The 14244-nt window shown below is 54.4% G+C and overlaps 1 protein-coding gene across 2 annotated transcripts in view; it reads left to right on the top strand.

The window, feature by feature from the left end:
- The first annotated feature begins 1228 nt into the window (after positions 1-1228).
- Positions 1229-14244, top strand: part of GNA15 (G protein subunit alpha 15) — a 20051-nt gene continuing 7035 nt past the window's right edge. For both annotated transcript variants that reach the window (XM_044918584.1, XM_021705143.1), the window contains exons 1-4: positions 1229-1439; positions 8408-8592; positions 12119-12273; positions 12858-12986. In XM_044918584.1, the coding sequence (XP_044774519.1) occupies positions 1295-1439; positions 8408-8592; positions 12119-12273; positions 12858-12986 (614 nt within the window). In that variant the 5' untranslated portion in view covers positions 1229-1294. The remainder of the gene's footprint in view (positions 1440-8407; positions 8593-12118; positions 12274-12857; positions 12987-14244) is intronic.

Raw genomic sequence — 14244 nt, 5'->3', positions numbered from 1 at the left:
CCTCCAGGGGGAGGGGTTTTCCAGAACTTTCTAGAGCTTTCTAGAACCTCTTAAAGAGGGTTCTGCACCCAAACAGGGCAAAGACCTACGGGATTGGAGACAACCCAAGACCTCCCCTTTTGCTGCGAGCGTCCGTCCAGGAAGAGGCCGTGACATTCCCCTTGCTTTGTCACCATCCTGCTTCTAGGGTCCTGGGGGCTCAGGGGGTAGGGTCAGGTGGCCCCGTGGCCTCGCCCGGAGAGTCCCTTAACTCTCCCTGAACGGCTTCAACTCCCAAGGTCCCCCTACGCCCAGGCTGCCTTTTCAGCTCCTTCTTCTGATGCCGGTCAGTGTGACCTTCCTTGACCCCCTATTTAAAGCCCCAGCACCCCAACATCCCCTGCCCCCTGCTCTGCTTTGTTTTTTGTTCAGAATAAATGTATCACCACCCAACAGGCTGGAATATGTTTAAAAACTGTGTTTCTTCATCCGTGTCTCTATCTGAGATGTTAGGCAGGGAGGCCGGGGATTTTGTCCTTTGTCCTTTGCCTGGCACACAGTAGGCGCTCAGTAAATATTTGCAGGAAGAAGGAACAGCCCCTCCCCAGGGCTGCCTGGTCAGCGCTTGGAGCCCGGGGCCCCGCGGACTCCCAGCCCCATCTGGTCCTTCTGCAGCCGCTCTCGGGGCTGTCCTGGCACGTCACTTCCTGGCTCTGTGCCTCAGTTTGCTCATCTGCACATGCGGGGTAACAGGAACTCTCATACATGGGAGCCCTGGCCTTCACTGTTTTTTGAAAAAGATCGTTATTGGCCCTCTGATGATGTCTCCTAATTGGCTCCGTGGAGGGGAAGAAGGGGTGGGCCCGGGGCCAGCCCGGAGGCGGTGTCAGAGGCCCAGGGAGGATGGAGTCCACCCCCTTCTCCAGAATGAGGAAGGAGGGCCCAGCGGGCGCTGTGGGAGGCTGACTGTGGCCAGGGCCTTTCCTTGAGGGCAGCCCGCCCTCCCCAGGGGCACCACCCTCAACCAGTTTGGCAGGGCCGGGCGGGCAGGTCTGGAGATGGTCGGGGAGCCCTGAACCTCCACACCTTCTTGGGCTCCTCCTCCTGCCCCCGCCCGCCTGTGCTGGGCACTCAGGCCTCGCTGAGCTGGGCGCCCGGTGCCCGAGGCCGGGAAGTCAGGGGCCCCTGGGGGTGACCCCCCCAGAAGAGCGCAGCCCCCCGCGGCGGCGGCCAGGAGCCCTCCCCGGGCCGGCCGGGCGGGGTGCCCTCCCCGGGGCCGGGGCCATGCCGCCTCGTGCCCGCTGAGGCCCCCACCATGGCCCACTCGCTGACCTGGAGCTGCTGTCCCTGGTGCCTGACCGAGGACGAGAAGGCGGCGGCCCGCATCGACCAGGAGATCAACAGGATCCTCCTGGAGCAGAAGAAACGGGACCGCGAGGAGCTGAAGCTGCTGCTGCTGGGTGAGTGGGGCCGGCGGGGCCCGGGACGGGGACCGGGACGGGGCCCCCGCCAGGCTGGCAGAGTCTGGGAGCCCATTTCTGGGCGCGGAGACCGAGGCACAGAGACACCCGGCTCCGGGCACCCGGCAGGGCGAGTGCCGGAGCGGAGGCGGCCCGGGGGCGGCAGGCCCAGCACGCCCTACCGGATCCGGCTGCAGAGTCAGGAGCTCAGGTCTGCAGCCTGCCCAGGCCTCGCCGGCTGGCCGTCCACACAGGCCCTCCCGCCCTCTCCCCGGCCACGCGGCCCGCCCCACGGAGGACTTGACCATCCGCGGAGTCCCCTGGGCAGAGCATTGTCAGTCGGCCCTGCCTGAGTGACGGGCGGGTTGACTCATTCATTCATTCATTCATTCAATCAAGAGACAGGGAATACCTCCTGGGGTGCAGCAGCTACGGACATGGCAATGTCCCGGCCTCCGTGGACCTCATCTTGCCATGAGGGAGACAGACGTTAGCCCGTAAACCAAAGAGCAGATAAAATAATTTCCGGCGGCAAGAAGAGCAAGGAGGAAAAGAAAACAGGGTGGGAGGGAGGAGTGACGGCCTCGGCGGGTTGTAAGGCTCTGAGATTGCGGCCCTGGGAAGCTCCAAGTCTTGTCCCGCTCGCATGTCCATTCCCCACGGACCTTGCCCTGCACGGGACATCCTGAGCCCCGGCTGGGTGGGGGGCGGGGTGTGGGGAAGGTGTCAGGTGTCCCCGAGCCACAGCTACCGCCCGGCCGGCCCTGGGCCAGGAGGCTGGCCATCTGTGCGCTGGCCTCGCTCTTCCCTGGCTCGGTGGGCAAGGACCCCAAGGACCCCGAGGAGTGAAAGCATGGGGCCCCCGGGACCGCGCCTGAATCAGGGCCCTTCTCACTCTAGTCTTACAAGCAGTTCCGGTAAAAGACACCCCCCCCCCATTTAGTTTTCCAAGGAAGCTGGCACGGGGATGGCCTGTCGGGTCCAGGCTCTGGCCCCGTGGCCTCTCAGACCCCAGCTCCTACTCCTTCCTCCCATAATCGTTTGGTGGCCACTTGGCTTCTTTGCTTTTTTTCATGGACTATTTTGTTTTCCTTAAACTTTGGTAAAATCTGGGGCGCCTGGGCGGCTCAGGCGGTGAGGCGTCTGCCTTCGGCTCAGGTCATGATCCCGGGGTCCTGGGATGGAGCCCTGCGTCGGGCTCCCTGCTCCATGGGAAGCCTGCTTCTCCCTCTCCCACTCCCCCTGCTTGTGTCTCGCTGTGTCTTTCTCTGTCAAATAAAAAAAAAACAAAAAACAAAAAACCCCCACCACTTTGGTAAAATCACCAATGAGGCTGTCTGAGCCTGGAAGCTTTTAATTAAGAATTTAATTACTTTAATAGCTATCTCTGATTTCTTCAGACCAGGTAGGTTATTACAGCAATAATAGGTATGATAGATGATGTGTGATTGATTGCTTTTTTTAATTTTTTTTGAAGATTTTATTTATTTATTTGAGACAGAGAGAATGAGAGAGAGAGAGTACATGAGAGGGGGGAGGGTCAGAGGGAGAAGCAGGCTCCTCGCCGAGCAGGGAGCCCGATTGGGGACTCGATCCAGGGACTCCAGGATCATGACCTGAGCCGAAGGCAGTCGCTTAACCAACTGAGCCACCCAGGCGCCCTACTTTTTAATAATAATATTATTAGGGCTAGCTAGGCTATTTTTGGTTGTCGGTGCCTGTCAAAGCACTTGCCCGTTTCTTCGAAGCTGTCAAAGGGATGGGCATCCAGTTGTCTACCACAGGCCCCTCATCATCCTTTTCAGGCCCAGAGCATTTGGGGTGGTGTCCTCTCTTTGGTTCCATCTGCTTGCTTTTCCTCCGTCCATCAGGCTCGGGTTTATCAGTGTCGGTGATCTTTCCTTGCACACCTCAAGTTCATATACCCGAACCTCGGGGCCTTTGCACATGCTGTTCTCCTGCTAGGACCTGTCAGCGTCACCCACGCCTCCGCACAGCTGGTGCTCTCACTCCAGGCAGCGTGGCCCATGTGTCTCCTCCTCGGAGAAGTCTTCCAGGACTTGCTGACTACAAAGGTCGTCCACCCTTCTCTTTCCTCCACTTGATCCACTTGATCGTTCTTCCGAGCGCTCACCCACTGACATTCTCTTAGACTTGTTCACTGTTCTTCATTGTCTGTCTCTCCAGTGACACAGCAAACAGCACAAAGGTGGGGACCGTGTCTCTTTCGTTCATTCCCAGGGTCCCCAGCATCCGGCCCAGGAGCATGGTGACCCTGACAGAGAGCGGATGCCCAGAGCAAACTTTATAAATGAATAAGGGAATGGTGAGTCCTGTTTCAGGGGCGATTTTCCCTGGAGCTGCGCCAGAGCTGGGCGGTCCCTTGCCCCTACATGGCTCTGACCACGCCGGGCCAGCCCCGCATCAGGAAGCCCCTTCTGCTGGTGTCAGGTGGGGGGAGGGGAGGTTGTCCATGTCCCACCTGCTGATGGTGGCCCTGTGGACCGCGCTGTGGACTGTGGTCTTGACCACCCCCCCCGCCCCCAGCTCCGAGGGCGGCCTTCACACCACCCCTTCCTTCTTGAAAACAGGAATTGAATCCAAAAGTTATTTTTTCCTGGAGGTGGCTGATCTTTTTGAGGAAGTGGGCTGAGGGACCAGGGGTCTGTCCTGGACAGGAAGCGACTGGCTGTTGGGGAGTGTGGGGCATCAGAATGAAGCCATTAAAGGAGCCAGCTCTGTCCGCAGCGCCTGAGGTAGATAAGATGGGGAAACCGAGGCCCAGAGAGGTGAAGCAATTTGCCCAAGGTCACACAGCCAGGATCAGAACCTAGAATTCTGGTTCCAAAGTCCATGCATTTGACCTCCCTGTGAATGTGCCCCTGGAGAGAAAAGCCCCGATTCCCCAATGACAGATGGGGAAACTGAGGCCCAGGGAGGTGACAGGATTGGGCTGGGGTCGGCAGCCTGTCTGAGCCTGAGCTGGACATAGATGTCAAGCTGCCTGCCCTCCAGCTGCCCAGGCCTGGCTCCCTGTGACCCCGAGGCCCCGTTTCCTGGAGCGGCCACCCACTAGGGAAGGAGGCTCACGGTGTCTCGTGATGCCCGGGGTTGGCACAGCCCCTCCCGGTGTCTGCGAGGTTTTGCTTCCTCACCCATCCCCAGAAGGAAGCAGTCACTTCCCTCTGACCTGCCAGGTGGGCAGAGCTCTCCCTGCGGCCCCCAGCCCCACGGGGTGAGGTGGGGGGTCCCGAAGCCGACCGGGAGCCTGGGCCTGGAGAAGTTCCAGAGTCCTTCCTGGCTTCAGGATAGCCCTGGGCCGCAAAGAGGGGGTTCCACCCGCTGGAGTGCTCAGACTTCAGCCTGTGACCCATCCGTGAGTCACACGATCCATCTTGTGGGTGGTGACCAGGATTTTTTTTTTCCTTTAACGAAACAGAAGAGAAGAGAAGAAAAGCAAGTTAGCTGCTGCTTTGTGAGACCTGTGCTTGCCCTCCACACTCCTGGGGGAGACCAAAGTCTGAGAGGGCAAAGGGCACGGTCCCCTGCACTGGCCTCAGTATGCACCCCCCGCAGGAGCTGTCCAGCTTCTGAGTGTCTGCGGCCGGATGACGTCATCTGATACTCGGATGACGTCGTCTGATACTTGGGTGACGTCGTCTGATACTAGGGTGATGCCTGACCCGGCTGGCTGGCCGTATCCCATTTTGTTGGCTCAGGACCTGTAAGGGCTTGAGTTTACTGCTCTGCTTCTCCTCTGGCTGTGTGACCCTGGGAAAATCACCTCACCTCTCTGATCCTTGGGTGTCATCTGCAGATGGTAAGCCAGTGGGAATCTTTGTGAGGATCGACTGAGGACAGGCACGGACTGTTTTGGCCCAGGGCTGGGCAGACGCCAAGAGCTAAATCACGCTCGCTGTGATTATCTTTATGGGGATCTTTCTGGTATCCTACTTAAAACCCAGGACTCAGACGGAACAAGGTTTACGAGGTTTACGTCCCAGCTCGGCCACTTATCAGCTGCATGGCCCACGGCAATCCCATCAGCCTATCTGGGACTCAGTTTCCCCACACGAAGAGTGAGCCAAGAGCCGTCCCTCAGTCCGGGCTCACGGCCGCCGCTGCCATGCTGTGTTGCCGGTGCTCCGGGGGCTGGGTGTTCCCCCCCACCCCCCGCCCCGGGCTCCTCGGCTTGACTCCGGCTGTGATATTCGCTCGGACATTCCCCCCCGCAGGGACATTTGGTGAGCTGGATGCATCCCTTCCTAGAACCCAAGAAATTCCGTAATCTCAGACACATACGGCTCCGCGTTGGAGAGTTTCAGCCTGTGGACCCGTGGCGTGGGATGTTTGGGTGTTTGGGGGAAACTTTTTATTTTGGAATAATTTTAGATGTACTGGAAAATGGCAAAGGTAGTACAGAGGGTTCCTGTTGACTCCTAAACGGCTTCCACTCGAGTTCACATGTCGGAGAGCACAGCACGTTTGTCACGGCTGGGAAATTCATGCCGGACTCGGAATGTGACTGGTTTTCCGCTGGGGCCCTTTTTCTGTTCGGGCGTCCCCTTCAGCATCCTCACTTTTCAGTTTGAGATACTTTCAGACCTCGCGGAAAAGTGGCGCCCGATTCTTCTGCAAATGTTGACATTTTACCATTTTCCCTCTGTCCTCCATCTCTCTCTCCCTCTCTCTCTGTGTACACACTCTATGTATCCAGATATGCGTGTATATTCGTAATTTATATAATGAATACTTATATCTATAATTTGTTTTACTATATATTCGTGTATTTAATACAATACATACTCATTTTTTATCCCCCTGAACTGTTTGCAAGTAAGTTGCAGGCCTGACAGCTTTTTACCCCTAAATACTTCATGGGTTTGAGTCCCACCACAAAGCAGGGACCCTCCCAGGACGAGGATCAAGAGCAGGTGATGAGCGCCGTGCAGAACCTTCCACCAGCCTGGCCCGCACACCTGACTCACAGCCTGGCCACTCTCCCCTTTCCCTGCCAATGTCCCTCAGGACAAGAGAAAAACACCTCTTTCTCTTGGACCTCGAGTCCAGTGGACTTAACGAATACCTGGTGTCACCCCGGCCTGCCCTAGTTGCCCTCAGATACGTGGGGACAGGGAGCTTCTGGGGGCGGTGATGCAAGACGGCACCTCCTCTTCTCTCTGCTTCCCACCCTCCCCCCAACCTCTGCTCCCTCTGCCCCATTTCCTCTTTCTGGGCTCCAACTAGACCACCCCTTCCTTTTCTGCTGCTTCCTGTTCCTCCTTCCAGTCTGCCACCCTGTCCCTGGAAGGACCCCCTGCCAGTGTCCCCCTGGAGCTGGGCAGGGCAGGAAGGTGTTGGAGGGGCCTCCTGCTCCCACACCTCCTGCCTGGCTGTCACACTCACTTGACAAAAGGGAAAACAGAGGCACACAGAGAGGGAGAGTCCAGAGCTCAGACAGCGGGGCGTTGAGCCTTGGTCTCTGAGCTTCCAGCCCCGGGCTGTTGAAGATCCAAGTGTTACTGTCACAAGCCCAGGGCCGGCTTCCTGATTGTGAGGCCGGGGCAGGCCCACAGCGCCCTGGGCTCAGAAGGGCCTCATCTTGCCCTTGGCCCCGCAAATTGTGTAGCTGGCCCTGCAAGGACCCCTCTGGTCCCTCAGCAAGGTCTTGTTGAGTCTATCTTCCAAACATCTCTCAAACGTTCCCTTGTCTCCACCTGGGTGTAGCCCCCATCATCACTTAGCTAGACCTCCACCCTGGACCCCCTGCTCCTGCCCTTGCCCGCCACAAACAGTCTGTCTTCACTGCACCTCCCGCCAGAGGATGCCTGTGAGGACCTGGGACAGGAGTACCACTCCCCACCGCCCTCCAGGGCTCCCACCTTCCTGGGGTCAATCAAAGTCCAAGTCCAAGTCCAAGTCCAAGTCCTCTCCGTGGTCCCTGAGGCCCTGCACCACCTGCCCCATCCCCACCCTGCCCTCCCCTCCTCCGTCTCTCTCCCTCACCCACTCTGCTCCAGCCACATGGCATCTTCGCTGTTCTCCAACACACCAGGCCTGGTTCTGCCCCGGGACCTTTGCACGGGCTGTGCCCTCTGCATGATGTGCCCTTCCTCCACATCTTGGCACAAGAGCAACCTTCCTAGACTTCAGATCTCAACTCCACAAGTCACCTTCACTGAGAAGCCTTCCCTGGCATTCAGCTATAGTCAGCTAAACACTATTCTATTGTATTTCCTTCATAAAAGTTTCTCTACCCGAAATTATCATAGCAAATAATAATAACAGCAGTTCTAACTAGAGTCAATGCTGCTGTTACTGAGCATAGTGAACGCCAGTGTAGCTCTTACTGTGTCCAGGCATGCTGCAGGCCAGGGGTCCACGAGCTTTTCCTGTACAAGCAGATGGTGAGTATTTTCAGTGCTGGGGGCCAGGCGGTCTCTGTCCACCTGCTCAGCTCTGCTGTTGTGGTGAGAAAACAGCCATAGACCATTTGTACACACACGGGCGTGACTGTGTGCCAATAAAACTTTATTTATGGGCACTGACACACGAATCTCATATCATTTCCACGTGTGACAAAAGTCTTTTTTTTTCTTAATTCCTTTGCGTCGTTCAGAAATGTAAAAACTACAACTGTAAAAAGTATTAGAGATGCAAAAGCTACCATACGAACTGTAAAAACTTGCTGGCCATGCAGAAATCGGCAGCCAGCTGGATCGCCCGTCAGGCCATAGCTTGCTGATCCCCCCCCGGGAGCCCCTTACAGTGAGCTCCTTTCCTGGGAGCTAGCGGGCAGGGTCTGTTGCGAACCCCATCTTACAACTGGGGAAACTGAGGCCCGGAAGGTGAAGGCGCTCGCCCAGGGTCACAGAGTGCGGCCCTGGTTGAGCCGGGATTTGAGCCCTGGAGGCTTGGGTGGTGGATGGCGGGAGCCCCAGGGCTGAGCTGCTCGTGTGCCTCCCCAGGGCCCGGTGAGAGCGGGAAGAGCACGTTCATCAAGCAGATGCGCATCATCCACGGGGCAGGCTACTCGGAGGAGGACCGCAAGGGCTTCCGGCCCCTCGTCTACCAGAACATCTTCGTCTCCATGCGGGCCATGATTGAGGCTATGGACCGGCTGCAGATCCCTTTCAGCAGGCCTGAGAGCAGTGTGAGCATCCTGGGGCCTCTCCTGCTGGGCTTCAAGCTGGGTGGGACCCTCTGGACCTCAGGGTGGGACCATGTCCCTGCAGTGTTGGTCCTTCTGTGACTGGCTTATTTCCCTTAACACGATGTCCCCCAGGTTCATTAGTGTTGTTATCTATTGCAGAATCCCTTTCTTTTTTAAGGCTATGTAATATTCCAGCGTGAGGACGCGTGCACATGCATGCACCATTTTTTCTTTATCCATTCATCTGTTGATGGGCATTTAGGTTGTTTCTACACCTTGGCCGTTGTGAATCGTGCTACAGAAAACACGGGAAGCTAATATCTTTTCAAGATCATGATTTCAATTCTTTTGGTTAGACACTCAGAAGTGGAATTGTGGGATCACACGGTAGTTCTATTTTAATTTTTTAGAGGAACCTCCATGCTGTTTCCCACAGCTGCTGCACCAGTTTGCATTTCCCCCAACAGGGCACAAGGGTTCCAGCTTTGCCACATCCCTGCCAGCACCTGTCCTTTGTTTGGTATTTATAATAGGCATTCCAACAGGTGTGAGGTGACATCACCTTTCTCAAATCAGAAAGCTTGTGATTTTGAATCTGAGCTGGTCCAAGGACCTCAGAAGAGCAACTGGGGCTGGTAGAACCTTCCTCACAGGGCTGATAGAAGAATGTGATCTATTAAAAGTGCTGAAAGCTCTCAAAACGGTGCCTGGAGTGTAGTAGGGCACAGTAAGCATCAGTAGATGGGACGAAACCCCTCCCAGTTGCGTGCCATCGTCCCCATCTCCTAGGTGAGAAACAGGAGGCTCAAGGAAGGGGGAGACACTTGGCTCAATTTTCACAGTCCACAAGTGGAAGACCAAAGATAAGCACCCACCAACCACACCACCACCTTTGGTTATGCTGCTTTGCTTTACAGAATAATGTTTTTTATTGCGATGTAACACACGTGCCAAAGAAGCCAGCTGGCGAGCTCAGTGAATCATCACAAAGCAAAGACACGTGTATAACCATTGCCCGGGACAAGAAGCAGAACGTGTCCAAAGGCCCCTTCCCGACATCGCTACCCGCCCCCCGCCCCGGGCTAACCACTATCCCGTCTCCCATCAGCATATTGCCTATTTTTGAACTTCTCCTACATGGAATTAGACGGAATGTTCTGCCATGTCTGGCTTTTGGCACTGCACAGTGCATCTGGAATTCTTCCATCGTTGGGGGCATAGTTGTGATTTGTTCCTTTCTACCATATATATTTTATGCAAAACTGTGCATTTCCGTTGGGTATCTGCATAGAAGTCGATGTGGATCATAAAGTGGATTAGGTAAGGAGGAAGCACCAAACTGTCCCCAAGCAGCAGCATGTGAAGAGTTCTGGTTGCCCCAAATCCTAGCCAACACCTGATGCTGTCCCCTCGTTTTAGCCATTCTGGTGGGTTCTTGGTCTTATTTCATTGTGGTTCTGATTCGCAATTCCCTGGTTAATAAGGAGGCTGCACAGCTTTTCATATACGTGTTGGACACTTGGGTATTCCATTTTGTGAAGCACCTGTTCAAAACTTTTGCCCATTTTTGTTTTTGTTTTTAGTTTTGCCCATTTAAAAAAAAAAGTATTGTCAGTTTTTTTCTTACTGATTTGTAGCAGATTCTTTGTATGTTCTGGATATGAGCACTTTGTTATGTATTTTGCAAATACTTTCTCCCCATCCGTTCTTTGCATTTTCACTGTTTTCATGGTGTCTGGATGAATAGCTCTTAAGTTCAATGAAGTCCAGTGTGTCAATCTTCTGGTTAATAGTGTGTTGTTGGAGGGGGAGGTTGGAGCCAGATTGAGATGTTTTTCCCCCCAAGGTCATGATGAGACTCTCTATTGCTGTCATTTAAAGGAAGCTTTATTGTTTCATATTTATATTTACATTCCATTTGGAATTGATTTTTGTGTAGGGTGTGAGGCAGGGATTATGTTTCTTTCCTTCCATCCCACCACCCCCGCCCCCTGCTCCCCCCAGGACAGATACTCAATCATGCTAGTGCCTTTTATGCTTTTCCTACTGTACCACAGTCTCATCTTGGTGATAAATCAAGTGTTCAAATGTGCCTGGACCTGCTAATGATCTTCTGTTCCATTGGTCAATTTATCTACCTTTGAGTGAATATCACTTCATGTTAATGATTGTAGCTTCCTAATATCTAGGCTTCAAGCCTGTTAGTGTAAATCCTGCCACTTTATTCTTCTCCAGAATTGTCTTGGCTACTTTGGGTCCTTTTGCTTTTCTACATAAAGTTTAGAACTATCTTGTCAGTTTTTGCTCACACACACACACACACACACACACACACACACACACACACACACACCCCTTCACACCTTTCTGGGATTTTGGTAGAATTGCATGGAATCTGTAGATTAATTTGGGGAGAATTGGCAGCTTAAAAAAAATGCTGAGTTTTTCAATCCACGGACATGGCATAGCCCTCCGATTATTTAGATCTTTTAAATTTTTCTTGGTGGTGTTTTCTACATTTCAGTGTAGGGAGCTTTCACATCTGTTGTTAGATTTATTCCTAGGTATTTGATATCTTTCAGTGCCACTGTAAATCGGATTTAAATTTTTATTATTTTATTTATTTATTTTGTTATGTTATGTTAATCACCATACGTTACATCATTAGTTTTTGAGGATTTAAATTTTTAAAAATTTCCACTGATTCGTGGTTAATATATAGCCACCCATTTGAGTTTTGTTTACTGATCTTGCATTCAGGGAGCTTGCTAAGTTAACCGGTTTATTCTGATAGCTCATCTCTAGGCTGTTTTGGATTTTCTACATATAATCATGTTACCTGTGAATAACCACAGCATAACATGCTCCTTTCCAAACCTGACACCTTTCCTTTCTTTTCCCCGTCGTATGGCACTGGCAAGGACCTCAGTACAGGGTTAATTAGAGATCGTGGACATCTTAGTCACATTCCCAGTCTCAGGAACACACAGATCCACACAAGCTCACATGCATGTGCCCAGATGCACACTCACACACACGCGGATTCACAGGCATATGCAAGCCCCCCCCCCCACATACCCACATGTGTGCCCACACCAGCGCAGGAGTCTGATCAGCACTGATGTCTTCTTGCTGGAAAGAAAGGAGGAGAGATGGAGAGGAGGTTGCTGTGAGGAAGAAGGGGAGAACGTGGGGCCACTGGGCAGGCGGCTCAGGCTGCACGTGCCTCTACCTCCCCGAGAGACCTGGCCACGGGGCTTCATTGCGTTATCTAGTCTGTGCTGGGGGCACCTGTAGAGACTTGACTCATAGGTGTCCAGGAACCAGAACTGATGTCCACCTGTGTTCTCTGCGGCCCCTCTGCCCTCCATCTGGGGACAAACTCGTGTGGGAAGGAAGGAGCAGAGCAGAGGGGTGGAGTGGGACAGCAGTGTGCAGGGGGCTCCATAGCAGAGAGAGGAGGTGGCTTGCAGGCATGTGTGTAGGGTGGTCCCGCCCCTGACGTGCCCCGTGCATCCCTCCCCAGCACTATGCCAGTCTGGTCATGAGCCAGGACCCATACAAAGTGACCACTTTCGAGAAGCGCTACGCCGTGGCCATGCAGTGGCTGTGGAGGGACACCGGCATCCGGGCCTGCTATGAGCGCCGCCGAGAGTTCCACCTGCTCGACTCGGCCGTGTAGTGAGTCGGGGGCCCACGGGTGGCAGGTGTGGGGTGCAGGGCACAGTTGAGAGGCAGCCACTGATGAACTCCTCCTAGGGATTGCTCTTGGACAGACAGGGCCCAGGCTGGTGGGCTCCTGATGTGGGACATGCGGTGGGGTGGGCTGGCTATGGATGGTCTTGCTCCAAAGTGATGTCATTCCTGGGGGGGGGCACTGACCTGCAGTGACATCATTCCTGGGGTGACGCTGCTCATCATCACACAGTGACACTGTCCTGAGTACCATGCTGGGCATCTAGGGTGATGTGACAGCTGGGGCTTTTCTTGGGACACTGCCACTGGGTGACAGCTCCCCGAAGGTGACCCCCCCCCACATAGTGAGACTGTTCTTGAGTTCACACTGTCCTTGAGGTCCTGCTGCTCTGAGGGTGAGAAGGCTTCTTCCCGATGTTCCCACAGCGTCAGGGTGATGCTTCTGGGCTACCTGCAGACCCAGAGATCCTGGCCCCTCCCCGAGCAGGGGCCTCACTGGGCTTTGGGTGGGGGGTCTGAGAAACAAACTAAGTCTGCAAGACTGGGCCTCAGGGCTCCTCACTCCACAGCTACCTGTCCCACCTGGAGCGCATCACTGAGGAGGGCTACATCCCCACAGCACAGGATGTGCTCCGAAGCCGCATGCCTACCACCGGCATCAACGAGTACTGCTTCTCCGTGCAGAAGACCAACCTGCGGTGAGCTCACAGCCCAGAGTCGGGGGAAGCTTCCTATAGGTGGGCAAAGGAACTGGGGCCCTGAAGGATGAGTAGGAGTTTCCCAGTCCCAGTCCTCAAGGGGCTTCCAGGCTGAAGGGGGCAGAGCTGGATCTAGACACCTTCAGCCCCCTTGCAGTCAGGTCTGAGACCTGGAAGAGCCCAGAGTGGGGCGACCAGAGCTCTAGGAGGGCAGGTCTTCCTAAGGAGAGGACATTGGTATTAGGGCATTGAAGGATGAGTAGGAGTTCACTAGGATAAGTCTTGAAGGGCTGCTAGGTAGGAGGAGACAGAGACTGTGTGGTCAGTGATATTCCAGAGGGATTGATTCAGGGCTGGGGAAGCTCAGAGGTGATCCCCTTGAGGGGCTGAGGCTGGAGGTCAGGAGACTCAGGAGGAGGCAGGAGCCATGATCCAGGCAGGAAGGGTTGGTAAGGGCCAGGGCAGTGGTCATGGGGATGGAAATGAAGGGATGGTGCAAAAATCGTTTCGGGTGTAAAATGGGCGGGACTAGATGAGTGTAAAAATCCGAGAATCAAGGTGATGGGGTCAATATGTGGTGGCGGCAGCATGGGGTATTCAATTAGACAATGAAGTCGTTCAGGGCACTAGAGTCTGAGGGATCTGGGGCATCTGGGAGGTGGCTGGACGTACACAGGCCTGAGCTGCAAGGCACAGGTGTGAGTGGCCAGCGCAACGTGGGGCCATCCAGGCAGAATGATGACCAGTGTCAAAGACTAAAGCGAGATCAGGAAGAGTACATGGAGAGCAGTGATTTCTGGGATTGTGGTGAGAGGGTTATCTGTGACCTCAGCAAGCTCCCTGTCTGTAGGTTCATGGCAGGGAACTCTGGAGGGTGCAGGGTGAGGACTGGACACAGGGGTTGTGTTCACTTCACCCATATTGAGTCCCATGCTTCCCTAGATTGACCCCCTGAACATGCCCTTCTGGCCTTTTCATAGTCCTTACGAGGATGGTTCATAACTTTCTGTTTGCCATCGGTCTCCTCCCCTAATGGAGAGCCCCACAAGGCCAGGGAATGAGTTTGATTCTCCTGCTTTGCTCGTGATGATCAGCTCAAGATCAGAGTAGAAGTTGGTGAATGTGGGAGGATGATTGGAAAGATGGAAGGATGGACGAGTGGATGGATGTGGGTAGATGGATGGATAGACGGGTGGATGGATGGATGAGTATGTGGGTAGATGGATGGATAGACGGGTGGATGGATGGATGAGTATGT

The sequence above is a fragment of the Neomonachus schauinslandi genome, chromosome 1 (genome assembly GCF_002201575.2).
Source record: "Neomonachus schauinslandi chromosome 1, ASM220157v2, whole genome shotgun sequence".
In the NCBI taxonomy this organism is placed as follows: domain Eukaryota; kingdom Metazoa; phylum Chordata; class Mammalia; order Carnivora; family Phocidae; genus Neomonachus; species Neomonachus schauinslandi.
Note: the sequence above shows the minus strand (reverse complement) of the source record. Positions and strands in the feature narration are given on the sequence as shown.